The 21,043-nt window shown below is 33.1% G+C and overlaps 2 protein-coding genes across 2 annotated transcripts; both read right to left on the reverse strand.

Moving 5' to 3' along the window:
• Positions 1–872: 872 nt before the first annotated feature.
• LOC127737965 (uncharacterized) lies at positions 873–7,094 on the reverse strand. The gene is made up of 4 exons (XM_052248930.1): positions 6,973–7,094; positions 5,149–5,317; positions 1,352–1,427; positions 873–1,084 (listed from the first exon to the last, which is right to left on the reverse strand). The coding sequence occupies exons 1-4, from the start codon at positions 7,077–7,079 to the stop codon at positions 912–914; spliced, it is 525 nt and encodes a 174-aa protein (XP_052104890.1). The 5' UTR covers positions 7,080–7,094; the 3' UTR covers positions 873–911.
• Positions 7,095–10,096: 3,002 nt separating this feature from the next.
• Positions 10,097–16,008, reverse strand: LOC127736917 (serine-rich adhesin for platelets-like). The gene is made up of 3 exons (XM_052247482.1): positions 15,702–16,008; positions 14,827–15,202; positions 10,097–11,399 (listed from the first exon to the last, which is right to left on the reverse strand). Exons 1-3 carry the CDS (start codon positions 15,876–15,878, stop codon positions 10,519–10,521), a joined length of 1,434 nt encoding a protein of 477 aa, XP_052103442.1. The 5' UTR covers positions 15,879–16,008; the 3' UTR covers positions 10,097–10,518.
• Positions 16,009–21,043: the final 5,035 nt, after the last annotated feature.

The following is a 21,043-nucleotide window of genomic DNA, read 5'->3' on the forward strand; positions in this document are numbered from 1 at the left end:
TTCATAATGGTTTATGTATATTAAGATATTTTATTATTCGTTCGATGGGGAACATGCTTTTCCGAAATAAATGACCAGCACTAGAAATGCTTGGAACATAATTTAATCATGTACCCAAGTTACTGCAGCTATTATGACTAGACTAGAATTGATAAAAATGCTTAAAAACACCCAAATAAAAACCCTTATACCTGAAAGGGATCTGGTTTGGATTGAAACTACAATTGTTCATAAAATGACAACCTCCTTTGGCTATCCACATAGTCGTAGGGTGTGTGCTCTGTTTCGGATTTTAATGTTTTCAACTACTTGATTGATTTGGCCTTCCAACTGTTTTGATTCGAGCGCGACTGCATGATGAGCCTTTATGTAGATGAAATACGTGTCTGGTCTTCTTAAAAGTATACGCCTGATCTATCGATCACATCGAGTGAGACTAGGAACTCAATGCTGTCGAACTTTAGCTCGCCCCCTTCTAATAACGAATTACATAAAAACGTCCCATATACTACCTGCTGGTCCTCGCAATATATCAGCAATTGAAAAACATCCATTACTTACATTTATAACACTACACTTACATGTACATATTCTTCATCTGAAATATACCTTATCGATGTATATCTGCATTTGTTTCCTTTCTCCAGCATGACTTGAAAACATGCTTTTGTGAAATTGTTGCATAGACCGAGTGGTTAAGCGCGATGAACACAGTATATATTGAGATGCCACGATGTCACAAAATTATGGATTCAAATCTTGATGAAGGAATGTCGAAATTTAAAATTTTGTTACCGCAAATTTAAAGATCTAACATTCTTAGGCTAAATTTGAGATGGGTTGTATAAACTCCGAAAAAAATACTTGTAAACTCAAAAGCTTATATCTTTAATTCCAATAAATACACCCAACTAACATACTTGTTTTGTCAGGATTTTGAAATGCGCTTGCGAAATATCCGACTTGACATGTTCAAACATAGGTTTCACTTCAGTTGCAGTTTTATCACACACGATATATACATTGGACATATATTTCTGCCAGTGGTTGACAACGTCGCCATGGTACATCTGCATAAATACACCTGAAATTGCAAAACTAAATAGTGAACCATGTTTGACAATTTTAATACTTTTCTAAATACAAAAAGAAATGAACCTCTTTCATCAATGTATAGATTGTGTTTAATTAAAAAATGAAACTCTTCAATATGACTGCCTATAAGGATTTGTCATAAGTCATGACAGTAATATATAACCATCATCAATAAATGAGGCTACCAAAAAGTAATACAAACCCTCAGCGCCTCAGTTTTCCAGAATTTTATCAAAGCTAATCTCAATCAACTTACCGTCTTTATAAGGTGCCACATCAAACGCGGCAGTTGTTGCTTGGCCCCAATTTATGCACCCATTTGTCGCATCGTACTGAAAAATAACAATTTTCCTTTTATTTTAACACAATTATATGCAAACTGTTTGGAGAAAATAAATTATTTATTAGTTGTAATTGGCTTTGAACTAGTTTTCAGAAACTGCGAATACTCTTAATCGGTACTTTGTTTTTGTCTTTATGTTCGTTGCTTTTATGCTTCCAATTTGTACTTTGTTTTTGTCTTTATGTTCGTTATTTTATACGCTTCCAATTTGATGATTTAAGGATGTACTTGGGTGAGGTTTAGGAATCGTTGTCAGATGTTCGGACTCCTTTATTTTTTCCCTACGATACAGGGTAAAATATTTTGCCTCATAACACCCATTTTTCTTTTCATATAAGACTTCAATAGTTCATAATAGGCAATTTACCAAAATTTTAGCAGATTCTAGATTTCTTTTCTTTCGATTTGAGACCCAAATAATACCAATGCAAATATAAGGTAAAAGTCCGAGTCAGCCTTTTCCCGCCATGTTTAAAAAATTAAATATCTCGAAAAGTAGCTCCATAACCTTTTAATATTTTCAGCTTATTTTGTTCCTTAACTAATGCTCTTCTGACTTATAGTATCAATTTTAAATTCTAGATTTTTTAAATTTCACCTAAGTACATCCTAAAGCCATTTCCAAATTTCCAACTGATTTTACAGTTATAGTGTTGTGCTGTTATGCCACTGTTCTATGGAGAAAAGGGGGCGTGTAAGCACTCACAAACAGTCAGAAGCCTTTAATTTAGTGGTTGTCATCGGTTGATGTCTGTCATATTTATTTTTCGTGTATTGTTTTGTCATAAATCAGGAAGTTGGTATTGTTTCACAATGTTGTCATGTCGATGCCTTATCGAGCCATATGATTCATTCATGTGTTGATATAGGTCTTACAGGTCTTACATGGTTAAATTAGACTTTAAATGAACATTTTATAGATCAATAAAAATTACGAAAGGAGGCCACAATTGTATCTTCCAAAGTTTTAGTAATTGCTTTAATCGCATTTTTGTTGTTGATAATTCTTATTTCATTTATGGCTAACATATTGGTTTGTCAACAGTGTAATAAATGAAAATGTTTCAGGCAGATGCGTAGGAATGATTAAGGTCAAGGTTCAAACTGAGCTGGCAGTTTAAAAACTATTTCATGACTGATGACTGACAGTAAGTGAAGACAATATAGGTCACACTCTCGTGTGTCCCTATGAGCTACAAGTATATATCTGTTAAAAGTTCTTTTCATTATGACTTGTAATGCGGTTATTTACGTATATGTAAGAGAATGATAATCTCTTTCTTCATGATTAAGTACGAGCGTTAGCGAGTACTTATCATGAAGTAAGGGATTATCATTCTCTTACAAACTTAGAATATTGTAAAGTGCTCAGGGCTCAAATGATCTCTTGATTGGTTTTATTCAAGAATGGAACTTTCCAACTAGTTCTTTTATTCCGAGTGCAGTCGAAAAGTTCCGGTAAATAGTAGCTAGTTGAAAAGTCCCAGAACAATGAAGCTAGTTGAATAGTTCTGGCGGAATAGAACAACTAGTTACATCGTTCCGAATATACCATATTTCGTCCTTTTTGTAGAAAGAGGGGGAAGAATGAGTATCAGTATATATAAGGGCAAATCATTAATTTACAAGAATACCCAACGCACTGAAAGGGGTTTCTTTGGGGACAAATATGCAAAATTTAAGTTGTATTTCATAGCTCACATAAAACGGAATAAGTTGCATTATCATGCAAATATAGTATTCATAGTACCCTCAAGAGAGGGAAGAATACCCCCTCCTCCTGTGATTCTTTGCATCAATTCTCCAAATGGAACTTTGTGACTGGTTGATAAGTTCCGTTGGAACTTTTGGGCTAGTTTGTTAGTTCCGGTTTTGACTTATTTGCCAAAGAGGAACTTTGTGGCTAGTTGATAAGTTCCTTTTGACTTTTGTAATCAGTATCTTGGTTTCCCTTTGAAAGGTTCAAATATAATATGTTGCGCTTTGACTTTGCATCAATTCTCCAAATGGAACTTTCTGCCTGGTTGATAAGTTCCGTTGGAACTTTTGGGCTAGTTTGTTAGTTCCGGTTTTGACTAATTTGGCAAAAAGGAACTTTCTGACTAGTTGATATGTTCCGTTGGAACTTTTCAACTAGTCACTTTGTTCCTGTGGAACTTTTAAACCAGAGGAAGAACAAAGTAACTAGTTAATAAGTTCCTTCGGAACTTTTCGGCTAGTTAGTTCTTTCCGCCCGGAACTTTCCAACGTCGGAACAAAAGAGCATTTACATTAGTTTCATTGTCAGTGTAAATTAAATGGTTTATAGTTGATGCATGACTTCATTTTTCAGCATTTCATTTATTGGCTAGTTTTAGTGATGTAAGGACTTTCTTATGATTTGGGAAATATTTTAAAAATGCGTTCTAGACATTAGGTGACACAACAGTACACAGAAAAGGTAGGAATTGTATATGTTTCCTGATTGTGAGTATGAATGTAAATCATGTAATATTTTAGTGAGGAATTATCCTTTTTTTATTTACAGTTTAAATCAATAAATACATTTGAGTTACAACTGATTTTATTTCACAGCCAATATTTTGGTCCGGCTTTTAAAATCAAATACTATTTCATTTTGTCAGGGAAATGTTCTAATAAAATGCCTTTAAAGTTTTAAATATATTCAAAACTTAAATCAAACTCCTGTTTTTTAATTTTTTATTTTATAAAGAATATAAGAAATAACTATTCTTCCCACCCGCTTGTTCAGTAATCAGAGTTTTGGAAAGCTAAAGATGTAGGTTATTTTTTATTTTAAAACTTTTTTTTTTTTTTTTATGCTTTGCTTTTATATTGTTTGTTTTTTTAGTAATTTGAAGTTATCAATATATTCATAATAACATTAAAGGTACAAATTTTACTGCAGCAGTAAACTTCAACTTATTTTGATTTTTTTGTTTGTTTCACAATTCAACTTTTATTCAGTTTCAATCACTGTGCTAAATCCTTCCAATCTGATAAATGTGCTTCGGGGCAGTTGTAACTCATTTCTTTTGAACTGTAATTAGACCCAAATAATAGGATAATCCCTTACTAAGAACATGATTTACATTCATTCTTCACATTTAAGAGACATCAAATCCTACAATTTCATTGGTCGAGAGCACTTTGCTATATTCTAAAATAACTTAATTGGCAACCAAATTCTGTTTGCAATTCAATTGATATGACATGAATGTTTTTTTTTACATTTCAAATTATTATGCAATCAATTATTGTGTTTCTCTTAAGTGGCAATCTGCCTAAGAATCAGGCAGTGGTGAAAACATGACAAACAAAAACTCACTCAAGTTGACATTAATTTATGTTCAAAATGTATAATGGTACATGAATATAACATTCTTTTCCTTTTCCTGTGCTGGCAATTCAAGATATAATTTGGTTGAAAAGCACTAGAAATTAACAATTAAGGGGAGCTATTCTAACCAAAAGTTACCTTGAGATATCTCGAATTACCGGAATCGCAGAAATGAAAGAACTACCATTCTAACTCAGGATGAGGATAACTTCAAAATAGGATGGTTAGGTCGGTGGTTTTTTTTCAGCCATGTTTTGATTTTTTTCAAAATTGCCTGATTCTTACAAAGACTGGTGCTTAAAACAATTCAACTTATAAATAGCCGTTGATTATCTAAAGAAACGTGCGATTTTGTGTTTGATAAATTTACCGAATATGCTGCACCTGTACTGTTACACCCTTTGAATTGTTGATTTATGATATTCCTACAAAGCTGTAACTGAAAAGATACGTTGACCTGGTTGTCATTATTCAAGCTATCGAGAGAATATCCACCAATAGACCATACTGTCTGTGTCCACATATAGCCATTGGGACTACTGAAAAATAGATTAAAAACAAATAACGAAGATTTATATTTTCATCATACATTAGGTTAAAGATCTTTTGGTTTACGTAGTTAGATTGATAGCAAATGAACGATTCATAGAATATAAAGTTCTTGCATCTTTCAACATGAAGATGCATGTGTGATGTATTTACTAATTCAGTTAAATTGGTTGTTTCTTTGTATGATCCGACTATTTAAAATTCTAACTGGCATATCATAAATACTAATGATGTCAAATTATATTTTAAAGTTCATGACAGCTGTGAGGAGTGTTTTTTTCTTCTTCATTTTATCTTTTTCTTGATTGGCAGTATCCAACCAGTAACTTTGACCTTAGTTAGCTTCCAATTGTAGAGGAACCATTTCAACCCTACATCCCAAGTTATGTACCGTCTTTGATATCCTTGGGTTAATTTTTTATTGTGTTTTACTTTTACGACATATATGCCCTAGATAGGCATAGAGGGTTTATTTTTTTATTGTGTTTTACTTTTACGACATATATGCCCTAGATAGGCATATAGAGGGTTTATTTTTTTTATTGTGTTTTACTTTTACGACATATATGCCCTAGATAGGCATAGAGGGTTTATTTTTTATTGTGTTTTACTTTTACGACATATATGTCCAAGATAGGCATAGAGGGTTTATTTTTTATTGTGTTTTACTTTTACGACATATATATCCTAGATAGGCATAGAGGGTTTATTTTTTATTGTGTTTTACTTTTACGACATATATACCCTAGATAGGCATAGCGGGTTTCTTTCAAACGTAAAACTGGTTAAATGCTTTTTTGCCTTAACCAAGGCAGGATATATGGAACGTGAGTTGTTTTTTCCATTTGTTTGTGTTTGGTTTTTTCCGGAAGAGTGGATTGTTGGTGTGTTCGGTTGTGCTGTTTTACATTTTTGGCAATTCCTGTTATACGTGTTAGGTACCATAAAAAAAGAGAGAGCAGAGTGACTGCACACACCTTTTAACATTGTTTCATGATTGCATAAGTGTCAATGAAAACCAAAAATCCGACTATAACATATTGATTGATTGGTGATTGCTTTACGCCGCATCAGCACAAAAAAAGCTATATCGCGGCGAGACTATAATATATGACAATGAACTATATTATGTGATAAACACGCTTTTTCCTATTGTCGACCTCTCGTTTCTTGAGTAATAACATAATATTTTCTAAGGTTTTGGCGTCAAAGCACGTCCTCAATATGTGCATTTCACTAAAAGAAGCGTACTCTTTCTAAAACATTTCCCAATTAGGGCTGCGAGAAAATACGTCTATAACAATTTCGCGGGTTATTGAAAATTTGAGGATTATCGATTCCATTTATATAATCATATATCTGGTTTTATTACCGGTTTTAAGCAGTGTCCTTCTGTTGCAACTTGCTACTTATGAATAAAAGAATATGCTTGGAATAGGTCTATTAAAATGTAACCCTCTCCCTCTCCCCTAATTTTATATACATATTACAATGCAATTGTTCTATTGACGAGTTTGATTTTATATAAAAAGCAAATCTTATAAATGAAGATTGCGCACACGGTCAACTCCCGATTCCGATTTTATAAACAAATAAGTGATATGGTAATTCAAATGAATTAAGCTTTATGTTGTCATGCTATTACCTGGAAATTAAAGGTGTCAGGTCATATGTTCTCCCAGTAGCAGGGTCTTTGTACATACAGTCTTGTGCTAAATATCTTCCGAAAACAGACCCAAAACATGCAACCATAAGTAAAGCAACCAACATCTTGTTTCCCTTTTTTTTTTTAAACGGACAATCAATTACTGTCAAATGAGGTGAAACTAGCCAAGATAATACGGTCAGGTCACGTTTATCAATTACAAGAATATATCTTGACAAAGGATAAATAAGTAAGATGTCAAGATAATGTAGCAACCTCTTACTGAAACAAAATTGTACCACAATTATCTGGTTGTGTAAACTTGCTTATATATCTATAGTAAACATGCTGAGGTTCAAATGACTCGATATGGGTTCATATTTACGTTATGTGGCGATTGTCTTTTACAATGTTGTTAACATTGAAAAATGACGAAGAAATTCCCCGAGGAAAAATTGTTAAAGTTTTATATAACAAATTTGGTTGAATTATGAATAACATGTAGGAGAATCATGTATATCGTCACTGGTGACGCAGTCACCTAATATCTATCAACTGGATAACCTCTGTACCACGTTAATGAGGATGAATCCATGATAAATCCTGATTCAACATTGATTGTAATATGCAGTGATCGGGCTCTTTCACGGAAGCCAATATGGTGGAAACAAGTTCTTGATAATAGAACCAACCGCAATTTTGCATCAAATTCTGACTATCACCTCAAGTATTATTGATACATCAGAAAGCGATTTCTGATTGATTTGGTCTTATAGTCCCTGCTTAATGCTTTCTTTTATGATATTCATATTCTACTTCATAAATTATTTTTTATTCCACATTTCCATGGATACACATTCAACAGCTATTTACTTTACTAATGACAACAAGTTAAACTGATCATTTTCGTTGCCTTGTACATTCATCAAAAGTTAGTAAAAATCACCTAAAAGTATAGTTTGTCGTATTCTAAAAATTCAATAACCCTATCTTTTAAAATGTGTACTACCAATGGAAATCTGTCAAATTCAACACAAATTGTTAATATTAGGTATAAAAACTAAAATTAAGTGATAAAGAGATCACTAATATCCCCACCTTGCAGAAAACCGGAAAGGCTAAAACCAATATTCATATTAAATGTGACCTGTATTGTATGCTTCATTGTATTGTCTTAAAAAATAAGAGATTCTGTAAAACGGTATTTTCAATTTCAATTGGAACCCCCCCCCACCCCAAAAGAAGAGTTTTTAAGGTAACCAGGGAAAATTACTCTTGAACTGTAAATATTAAAATTAAACTTGACCTGTATTTTATGGTCCATGACATTGTATTCAAATTTCAAAATATTAGGTCAGTTGATACTTAACTTTAATCATTCGGAGATTTGAAAAAAACAACAAAGTCTATGGTAACTAAGGGTTATAAATTTTAAAATGTCAAAACAATCAAAAACGAATTTGACCTGTAATTTATAGTCCCTGACATAGTGTTTAAGTTTCAAAAAGATTTGGTCAAGCGGTATTATCGTTATCATCTGGAAACTGAAGGAAAATATCTCAGATATGTTGTACTGTTATACCACTGTCCCAGGTTAGGGGGAAGGTTTAGCGCCAACAAACTAGTTTAACCCCGCCACATTATGTACATGCCTGTCCCAAGTCAGGAGCCTGTAGTTCAGTGGTTGTCGTTTGTCTCTGTATATCATATTTGTGTTTCGTTTATTGTTTTGTACATAAATCAGGCCGTTAGTTTTCTCGTTTGAATTGTTTTACATTTGTCATTTCGGGGCCTTTTATAGCTGACTATGCGGTATGGGTTTGATGAAGGCCGCACGGTGACCTATAGTTTTTAACTTCTATGTCATTTGGTCTCTGGTGGAGAGTTGTCTCATTGGAAATCATACCACATCTTCTAATTCTTAATGTCAGTAAGGATCCTAACTCTTTAACCATCAAAACCATCAAATTCAGTGATTCAGTTTCAAATATGAAGACCAACGGCGCGATCTATACTACAAATTGAACGAAATTTAAGTATGACAGAGCAAACCACGAGAACCTCTGAAATAAAGGTTCCAGCTTGTTTGGGACAGGCACATGAAGAATGTGGCGGGGTTTTAGCATATTCGAGAGCGCTCAACCCTCTCCCTAACCTAGGACAGTGGTGTAATAATACAACATAATAACAAACTGTAAACGTCAGCTGAAAAGGGCTCGACTCATTATATCGGTACTTAGTAACAAAAAGACAAAACACACGAAGTACCGTTCTATGAGTACTTGCAATTACTGAAAGCTGGTTCTAATTTCAACTTATAAACCATAAACCATGTTGTCCAAGACTTAAATGTCAATCAGTAAACCTCCGACGGATTTAGTGTAAAGACATCATAAGAAGTTTAAGAAAGCATGACCATGTTCAATACCAAAAATGTAAGTATCGACAGGATGTAGGATCACCAGTGCAAATACATGGAAAACAATATAATTATATTTAGCACGTTATATATTAGACAAATTAAAAACCGATTTGAGCAGCTATAAAAACAATATGTAAAGTTCTTTCAATAATAAAAGATAAATAACCTTTTATAATTAGCTTACTCAAAGAAACTACCAGTTTATATCGATCGTATCTTAATTTTACTAGCTTAACTTACTTGGTTATTTTAGAATTATAAAACATCTTTCTAGTAGTTTTAAAGAATTTTTGACATAGATCCACCATAAATCTTGTATCAGATTGATTTCTAAAATCTATAAATTCTACAAAATAACACCAATATTTAACACCCCGACATTGTTTTAAACTGCATAAAACACTGAATAAAACACTCGAAAGAACCCTTCAGTGTCCATTATAAGACCGACTTTGTACTGTGTTTATCAAGTCTTGTTTTAAAATATAGCAGTGGATAGTGTAGATGACAGATCCACAACAATTACGATTATAGCATACTTATGGTATGGACACTTGTTTTTATTTAAAAAAAAAACAATATAATTTAAATTTCATTTTTCGGTTTGAAATAGAATTCGATCCAACCGATACTGACTACAGTCGCTTGAATATTACTGACGGTGTAGAGACTCCTTACATACATTTCTTAAATACGTTGCAAGATACTTTTATTCTAAATGACATTATGTAATTTACATCAAGATGATATCAAATGCTGTTTAGTTAATTAGCTCAGTCGGACAGAGGCACATATTTGTTTAATAAAATTTCTTTGTGTACTCCACCAAATCCGAAGTGTGACTATATCTGCTATTTGTTTTTCCCCTTTTTGGGTTATTGAGGTGTTTTCCCATGTTTGCCAATGAATTTGGATTTTTCAAATTATGAAATTATTCCAATCTACCATTCTCCTTACTCATTTCGACTAATGTCAACTATTGTGTTTAATGATAAACAAGCAACAAGGCAACTTTTATAACCAATATCATAATACAATCCCAAAAGGACAATCTAATTCGAGTTCGTTTTTTTGTGAAAGGTAGATATGCACATAATTTTAGTTTTCAATATTCTTTTTTCTCTTTAGCATACACAAATGTGTGGAATATTCCAACATCCATAACTTGGACAATTATGTTTACACCAAAGATCCATATACATTTTGTAGCTTGAAGAAATATTTGCCATCACAGTAACGCATTTATCCCCTAAACCATACGTTATTTCGGTCAATGTGCCATCTTTAAGACACTGACAGTGACTAGGAGGACAATGACCTAATTTACAGTTAGAATCGCACCAAGCAGCCATTGCTGTATCGCCTTTCCATGCGCCTGTGCCAACACATGTAATAGTTTCGGAAGGCGGACCTTCGGATGTGCTTGGAATGATTAATACTGTTGTCGCTGATGTTGTTATTTTGTTTGTGGTGAAAGTGCTGGTTGTACTAGATGAAGTAATGATTGTTGGAATACTGGCTGAAGTAATGGTTGTTGGAATACTGGCTGGGGTAACGGTTGTTGGAATACTGGCTGAAGTTGAACTACAACCCTCACTGCAGTATGTTGTTGGGCAGTATCCAACCTGGCAGTTGATTCTACACCACCAGTCCATAACAGAATTTCCTTTAAAGGCTCCTATCGCAGTACATTTTACCTGTACTGATTTTTTTGTTGTGGAAGATAACGTGGATAAAAAAGTTGTCACCGTAGATAATACTGTGGGGGAAGAAGTTGTCGATGATTGCATTGGCGTAGACGAAAGTAATTGTGGCGATGATGTAGAATCTTTAAACGTTGTGGTTGAAGAAGTTGCAACCGAAGCTGTTGTTGAAGAAGATGCGACATATCCATTGTCGTTTATTGCAACGTCTGCGCATGCAAAAAACTCTTCCTGTCTTCCTTTTCCGATTCCACAATTTTCAGGATTTGATGCATCATCATTTTTACATCCCCAACTGTTTCCTGGAATATAACAAAGGTAAAAGAATTTCACTCCTAGTTTATAAATTCTTTATTACTGCAACTGTCTATTTATGAATTTGCTTTTTTGTTCATTTATTCACATTAAATACGACGATGTGCGTTTAAACACGTAAGGCCCAAACATTAAAAATTAGATTTTGCTTTTATTTTAAAATAAATGAATATGCATTTAATCCACCTGTACTCTTCTCTGACCTGGAACACTGAATGGTTAACAGCACAACATAAGAACAAATTAAAAATTAAATGGAAAGTGCTTGCCTCATCAGATCGACACGAAGCACTAAAACAAATAATGTACATGAAGACAAAAGACTCATAGTACCGATCTAAAATAACTCGCAGTTACATGAAGCTCGTTCAAAGACAATAACAAAAAAATAAAATCAATCATGTTCTCCCAGACTTAAGTATCAATCAGTACACATCCAACGGATTGAGTGTAAAGACGTCAGTAACAGTGTGAAAAAAGCACGACCTTGCGCAGTGCAAACATATAAGCACATTATATCGACAGGATGTAGGACCACACGTTTTCATAAACGTAATACAATACATATTTTATTATGATTTAATTTACCAAAAGTGACAAAATCAATGTAAGTACCGATAAAAACAATATCTTTCTACGGCGTTAAAATGATATCCTTTAAGAATAAGTTTATTCAAAAGATCAATACGTTTGAATGGGTCGTATTTAAGTTTACGTGCTTTATTAACAGCATTACCATAAAAATTAGGATGTGATATCCCGTTTTTTATAAGAATTATACATTAAGAGCCAAACTTCAAAACAAAACTTTGTATCTATGAAAACAATTGGTAAAAGTTTAAAGTAATTTATGGTAAAGAAATCCCTGACTTAATAATTTAAAAGTTATTCATATATTACTTTCATTGAAATCTAAAACGTCACTACAGACACGGGCATAGTGAACAAATTGGGAAATATACACACCATAAGAAGTGGCAAAGGAACATCACTGTCAAAAAAAGGAAAATTAACACTAGGGAACGAAAAATTGTCTCTTTTGTCGTAAAGTCCACACCTCCTTTCGTTTGCAGGCTTTTATTTATACTTTTTGTCTAATTTGGTTGTATAATTTACGTGTCAGATCTGGATGCTAATTATTATAACCTCGTGTTATTGGATTGCTACTTCAATGAACTTACCACACATCGCCTTATATCCAAACGTTACGACAACTATGTGTAAAAAAACTTGCGTACACACAATATATAAGTAAATGAATATGTATCTGTATTTTATTCGAACTGTACTTATATGCATAATAAAGATGAGGAGTAAACATCAATCAATGACACAACAACCCAACGACAAAAAATAACCAAAAGAGGTCAACATACAGTCTTCAACAATAGAAAGGTGTCTATTGCAAATCATGCTTATTTGCATGGATCATCTAACTTGAAACTGCTCGTTTTAAAATATCCTGGAGTTATTATATATCAAATCTAATCTGAACAATAGCTCCTCAATACTACGGAACCCTGTTGGTCTCATTAAGATAAAGGGCTGCGTTTTTTTTTTCAAAGTCAAGCGCTGGAGATGTAAAGTATAGCGCTGTAGATATAAAGTCAAGCGCTGGAGATTTAAAATCCAGCGATGTATAAATAAACTCCAGTGATCAATTTCGCAAAAAATCTTAAGAGAAAAAACACTCTTAAGTCATGAACATATCAGTATAACTTTAACTTACGATCATTTTTTGTCGTAAGATGTTTTTTATGAAAAGAGCCCCTGCGCTGCAAATGTAAAGTCTTGCGCTATAGGTATATAAAAAGTCTAGCGCAGGAGATGTAAAGTCGAGCGCTGTAGATATGAAGTCTAGCGCTGTAGATATGAAGTCCAGCGCTAGAGAAGCATAGTCCAGCACTGTATATATAAATTTCCGTTACATCTCTTGTGCTGGACTTAAGTCTTAGATACATGATTTTTTTATTTGTTGTTATTGGCTTTGAACTAGCGGTCAGTAACTGTAAGAAGTCTCAGATCTGTACTTAGTGTCTTTTTTGTTGTAGGGATGTATAAATACCCTGCCACGTCCGGTCTGTTTTTTGTTACTTGTTTTTCTGCTCTGTATCCATCTAATGAGTTAAGCCCTTTTCAACTGATTTTTTATAGTTTGTTCATATGTTGTACTGTTACACCACTGTCCCAGGTTAGGGGGGGGGGTGCCCGCTAACACGTTTAACCCCGCCACATTCTGTATGTGCCTGTCCCAAGTCAGGAGCCTGTAATTCAGTGGGTGTCGTTTGTTGCTGTATATCATATTTGTATTTCGTTCATTGTTTTTTTTTTAACATAAAACAGGCTGTTAGTTTTCTCGTTTGAATCGTTTTGCATTTGTCATTTCGGTGCCTTTTATAGCTGACTATGCGGTATGGGTTTTGATCCGGTGATTGTCAAAGGCCGTACGGTGACCTATAGTTGTTAACGTCTATGTCCTTTTGGTCTCTATTGCAGAGTTGTCTCATTGGCAATTATACCACATCTTCTTATTTGAATGCCTCGTTCACACGTACATTTAATTCGAATTGAATTCGAATCGAATGCGAATCGAATTCGCTAATCGCGTTCAAACACTCTTCTTTTTTAATTCGAATCGATTCGAATTGGCTTAATCGCATTAACCAATTCGCATTAGAAATGCGTTTTTGTTAATACGAATTAAAAGTTAACGTCGTTAGGACAGTAAAGCGAATTTGACGCGCATTGCAATTCGAATTAGAATTTACGTTTGGACGTTAAACGTTTCGAATGCGAATTAAACTAATTCGAATTAGTTATTGCGAATCGAATTCGAATTACGTGTGAACGCAGTATTATAATACACTCTTTAGCGTTGGACTTATATCTACATCGCTGTACTTTAAATCTCCAGCGCTGGAATGGTTTCACAAAACAAACTTACGACTAAAGTTTATCGCAAGTATACTGAATTGTGTAAGACTTACGATCAACTTTAGTCGTAAGATATTTGTGAAACTGACTACTGGTCTTTATATCTCCAGCGCTATGCTTCATATCTACAGCGCTCGACTACATTTCCAGCGCTAGACTTATTATATATCTACAGCGCTGGATTTTACATCTCCAGCGCTTGATTTTAAATATGCAACGCTAGACTTTATATCTCCAGCGCTTGACTTTAAAAACAATAACCCTTTATCTGTATGAGACCAACAGGGCTCCGTATAATACCGAGTCGCCATTTATATTTTCATGTTATATTTGCTAAACAATATGGTCGTTTATATAGTAACAAACTTGTAATGCAGTTGTCAAGCTGGAGAGTACGTCAAATAAGAATATAATATTGTTGAGCCAAAAAAAGATTTGAGACATTGACTTGTTAAAAAAGTTATATAGATTTAGGTTTACCTGTACGATATCGCCACTGAATAACACAGTGAGAACATGTTAAACCTCTTGGGAGTGAAACCGTTGCTGTAAATTTTCCTCCTGTTTGATAATTAAAATAAAATTTCGTTCCTCCTGTTTGGACATCAGAAAGTATATACTGGTCAAGACAGTCCTGTGTGACTGCCTTAGTTACATCATTGTTCGGACAAATCCTGAATTCAAGGTATCCGCGATGGCTTGCAGTTATTTCAAACATCATTGAGGCATTACTGTTCACCGTATAGCTCCTGGTGATGATACCAGTGGCAAATTTTCCAGGTGGTTGGTTAAGTTGGGGTTTTCCATACTCGTCCCCGCAGACTCCACATTTACCGCCATTTTGAAAATGATGTACCTACAGCATCAACAACGATATTAGAACAGACCTAATAAATATGAACAGAAAGAAATGACGATGATACTGAAGTTAAAAGCAACTTAAAGTTAATTTTAATTGTACGAGGAAATATAATCAAACAACTTATTAAATAGTATAAAGAGAGGTACATGCTTGTCATTCATAGTAATAATGGTATTACTTCAGAATAAACTATTTTCAAATAAGCAAACATTTATTGCAGTTGCAGTTGCAAATTAATGCAGCTATGCACGGGAGATTATAAGAGTTGACCTCCGTAAAGAGACGTCGCTTTGAAAGGTAACTAATTTGAATCCAATACAATTCTGTTATGATATACTACTCCTTATCTTCACTTGCCTGTTGTGTTACATATTGTACTTTAATTTTGCTACGCCTAATATGATTGTGGATGCTTAATTTACATACAATTCGTCTTTTTGAAAAAAAAATTTAAAAAATTTAAAAATTGCCACATTGAAACAATGATACATACATTATATCCACCACAGAACAATTGGTTGTCATTATAATCAACTGGTGTACTGAAACCATATCTCCACATGGAGGCTCTTCCGGGAGGATCAATTAATCTTCCGTGTCCATGGATCGAACATATAAAACTGTTAATTATCAAAATATACGTTAATGCATTTGTGTTTCGACGTTCCATTATAGATTAAAAAAACCCGATTATTATTATTTCTAAAGCGCTGTTTGTGATTTCTGCTATTCCGGTGTTCTCATGTGTATGTTATGTTCTTAAGCGCAAGTCCTTCATCACTAGTACTGGATCATACGTGAAAACATCCGGCAATGGAATTAAAAATATATAAAAATTTAAAAGTCTTCTACTAGCGCATCCATTAAATATTTCAATCCGGATATACTAATCACAGTCTAATGTCTTCGATACTCAGAATGCGCATTTCAATTTGTGAAGTTAATTTGTCATCCTAACATAAAACATACATTTAAACACATTAATTATCAGTTTTTTCATCGATTTGGTCTGTTGGTTGACACCCCAATAAAGATGGTCATATTGTTAGCTTATCTTTATACCGACGGCTATGTTATAACAGTCTATCTAGATCACAATGTCAAGTCTGCTGATACACCTTAATAGGTTGATGTTTGAGAATATCCATGCTAACATAAAAAATAATGGATTTTTGTCTTGATAATCCTCACTAGGAATACTTACACCAAAAGTCATGAAAATCTGAAAGCATTGCAAGCAGAACAAAGAACTCAAACAAAACAGAAAAATGGACATTTTCATGATGATAGTTACATGTAGTTATGCTCAGAAAATCAAATGGATGGCAAAATTCTGCATCGTCTTGCGAAAAAAATGAATAAACATAAATCGTTGCAGTTGATGCCATTAGTAGATGATCATCATGTCTGTATATTATCATGAAACTACCCATAAATGCAAAGTAAGTCAAAAGGAAATATATTCAATATGTCAAACAGGAAAGTTGCATTACTAAACCGAAAAAAAAAACCAATTTGTTACCTGGTTACATATCTAGAAAGAAATCGCCTTAATTACCTAATTAAAAACAGCTATAATAATCACATCCTATAAAGCCTGTACAATTAGATACGATCCATGTAAACCTATTGATCCTCTAAACTAACTTATTAGTCTTAAAGGTTTATAATTTATCATTATATTAACACTGTATAAGAACTTTGCATATGACTTTATCGATACTCTTGTGGATTTTGTTTTTATAAACTAAAACAAAACTAAATATGAATGATACTAGCGGTTCTGTCTTTTGGTATTCCTGCTGTCATTTCAAAATGTATCATGAAGAAAAAGAAACGCCACGAAGAAGATTTTTTAAATTTTAACTCTATTACAAAAGTCATGCTACTGTTATTTTATATTCATCCACTTTGAAAGAGTTTTGTGTACAGTTTTTATGGGTTTTTCGCCTATCTCTTTATTGAATAACACCATGATTCCTCGTTCTTTTGTTGTTGTCTTTTTTATCTTTTAACATGACATTGTTCTTCATTACCATGAGTAGACGTGCATATTTTTAAATCTTTGTGAATTTCACTTTAGATATAGAAAAAAAAGCCATAAATCGAAAAAAGACCGACATGCAGTACCATAACCAAAATTGAAAAAGGGAAAACCCCTAACAATAGTCTACAAAACACTAAATAGAAAACTAAAGATTGACTAACAAGAACTTTTCACTGAAAACCAGGGGAGCACTCTGTATGTTGAATAATGTTTTACAGCAACTTTTTCCAAGACAGCACTTGTTTTGTTTAGCAGGATGCATAAATACATAATCATGGGCAGTCTGATGGGAACACCAAGCCCAAAACACGTGTACTAATATGCCATGCCTTCTCAAGGAAAAGAATAATTACGAACATTTCTGAGACGGGTGCTACTTATGTGCTGGGACTGATTAAACGTAGTTAAAAATAAAAAGATAATTACCATGGAGACAATAATTACATAAAGAAGAAAGATAGACAAACCATGGCAAAAACACCCAACTAAGTTTATGTTGTGAATTCGCCTGTCAGTTATTATGTATATGATAGATTTACTACAACTGAAATACAAGTTGTACCTGGCAAAAAGGAGGGTACAAAAACCCAACCCAACGCACCACTTTCAAAATTATGAGTGTCAAACGATGACAAGTTGATTAGATATACCCTAGCATGAATGAAAACCAAATATTAAAATTGTAATTCATGTTAACCATTGAGTTTTAAAAGTAAGGTTATAATTTCCTATTTACATTTTTTGTATCTTCTTTGATTTCTGAGTACTATTTCGTTTACTACAGATATAATAATATATGACATATATATTATTGCAATTACACATGTATTATAGTGTAACTTTTAGGTGTACCGTTTTTATGTATGACAACAGTGTCTGATTAAACTTCAAGATTATGTATTTTTTTACGGCGTTATTCAGCACCAAAAGGGAAATGAGATTTCAAGCGTTAAAAAAGTTACATAAAAATCGACAAGACTTTTACTGCATTCATTTATTGGGACAAGACAATTATAGTCTACAACTTTATATTCACATATTTAACATGTTTTTCCCAAATAAGTATTGATATGAAATTTGTGATTTGGCCTGAAACATGCCAAAATCGTACTAAAATATCTGGCAGGTTACTCATGAGGCCATATTTTTGGAGCATTTTTTGAGAGTACATGTTAAAACTGACACCTTGGCAAAATTTCAAATAATAATCAACATTAAATCTCTTCTGTATTGAATATGGCTTTAATCTAGGAAAACCAGTTTTACGTATGCCTTTTTGTGACTAGTAATGCCAGAATTTTTCTAAGTACTTCATTTTTTAAGCAGAAAAATTACCACGAAGACTCATCCAATGACTCCCCAGTCTCATTATCTCAGACTGTGACAAGTACTTTACAATAACATTAAAATGTTGTTCAAATAAATAATTTATATATTGTACGAGCTTTTTTGTGCAAACAAGATAATTATTTTCAATGGTGGGGAACACACTTTATATTGATTTACCATCAATAGGCAATCAATAATTATTCATTGAACCAAATAAAAAAATTCCAGTCTATATCTATTGGGTATAACTTGTTCTATATAAGTATTCATTCTAGAGCAATAAATTGTTAAGGTATCGTACATCCTTGTACGTCGACTATATATGAATCAGCAAAATTAATCAATCTTTATCGTGTTCAATATTTACCTTCAGGTTAAAAATTTAGACATAACGAACACATCAGATAAATTTTCTGTACATCATGTACTACATAAATGTACTTGTTTCACTTAAAAAGTCAATATAGGAAAATAAAAAAATTTAAAAAAATGAAAATGAATGCAAACAAATGTGATATATAGCAGTATACTGTAAAAAATAAGCCATTCAGCCCAATAGATGTTGATATTTGTGGTGATTTTTTTTTCTCGGTGACTTTACAGTGAAGTCATTCAAGAGAAGATTACTTACTTCCTATTAAATTTGCTATTTAATGTGAAATATAAAGTTTTCAGAAAAGAGTAACAATCCACAAAACATGTTCATACAACAGTTTAGCCATATATTAATATTTAGAATATGACTTTTTTCTTCTTCAGAAAAGTGACATAATGTTCAAACATTCGAAGTTATAGTGAAGATAAAATGACCATTAAACAAAGAATCTGTATTTCAAATAGATTTAAAAAAAATGGTGGGCGTTGTGAAATTACATTCGCTATTGATACTTTCTGGTAGTTTCAATGTTTAACAACTTGAAATTTGGAGAAATGAAATGAATATTTTCATTGAAAATACATTTTTCAGGAAGAAAGAAAGTTCATTATGCTTGTTTTTATTTTGAACTATTTCCCCATAACAAAGTGAATGTACATGTCATGAAATGTATAAAGAGAGTTTTTTTTAGAACAGTTCTGAACATGTTTACGTTATTTCAACATGTCGAACATGAGTAAATCCTTTACAAAATATAGCAACAAACATTCTTGACTCGCTATAGGATCTCTGTGGTTTTTTGTCTCGCCTGCGACGAAAGTCGCAGAAAGTGAGACATAGGTATTACTATCCGGCGGCGGCGGCGGCGACGGCGGCGTAAACTAGGGTTCACCTGACCTCAGCCTCATTTCATGGATCAGTGATCAAGGTTAAAGTTACGTGATTAGGTCCGTTTCTCAGATACTACAAGCAGTAGGTCAGCTATATGTGGTGTATGGAATGATTATAAAGGATACATGTCAGTCTGGCAGGTTTCATCTGACCTTGACCTCATTTTCACGGTTCATTGGTCAATGTTAAGTTTTTGTGTTTTGGTCTGTTTTTCTAATACTTTAAGCCATTGGTCAACTATATTTGGTGTATGGAATGATTGTAAGGTGTACATGTCTGTCTGGCAGGTGTCATTTGTCCTTGACCTATTTTCATGGTTCATTGGTCAATGTTAAGTTTTTGTGTTTTGGTCTGTTTTTCTAATACTATAAGCAATAGGTCAACTATATTTGGTATATGGAATGATTGTAAGGTGTACATGTCTGACTGGCAGGTGTCATTTGTCCTTGACCTCATTTTCATGGTTCATTGGTCAATGTTAAGTTTTTGTGTTTTTGGTCTGTTTTTCTAATACTATAAGCAATAGGTCAACTATATTTGGTGTATGGAATGATTGTAAGGTGTACATGTCTGTCTGGCAGGTGTCATTTGTCCTTGACCTCATTTTCATGGTTCATTGGTCAATGTTAAGTTGCTCTTGTTTGGTCCTCTTCTCAGATACTATAAGTTATAGGTCAACTATATGTGGTGTATGGAATGATTGTAAGGTGTGCACGTCTGTCTGACAGGTTTCATCTGACCTTGAGCTTATTTTCATGGTTCATTGGTCAATGTTAAGTTTCTGTTGTTTGGTCTTCTTCTCAGATGCTATAAGTAATAGGTCAACTATATTTGGTGTATGGAATGTATTTTATTATTTAACTGCTGATTACTTACATTGAAATAGATTATTTTATAAAAATCTTTAAATAACATTAATAATGATAATAAATAATAAAAACTTTTAAGGGATCATTACTAAACCGTGATTAACAAAAACATTGGAAGGTGTGAAAATGTTAAAATAAGGTCACTCATGCATGAATGTTTAACATAGAATACAGTTCACTCCAGTCCCTTCATAAAGATTAATTGGCTGAATATGTACAGATTGAAGAACTTTTGAAATTTTGTTTGCACAACAGAATCACATTTACTGATTTTTGATACATATGAAATAAGATAAGTATTGAGATAAGTAAAAAATATTTTA

Source organism: Mytilus californianus, unplaced genomic scaffold (genome assembly GCF_021869535.1).
Source record: "Mytilus californianus isolate M0D057914Y unplaced genomic scaffold, xbMytCali1.0.p SCAF_4, whole genome shotgun sequence".
Classification (NCBI taxonomy): Eukaryota; Metazoa; Mollusca; class Bivalvia; order Mytilida; family Mytilidae; genus Mytilus; species Mytilus californianus.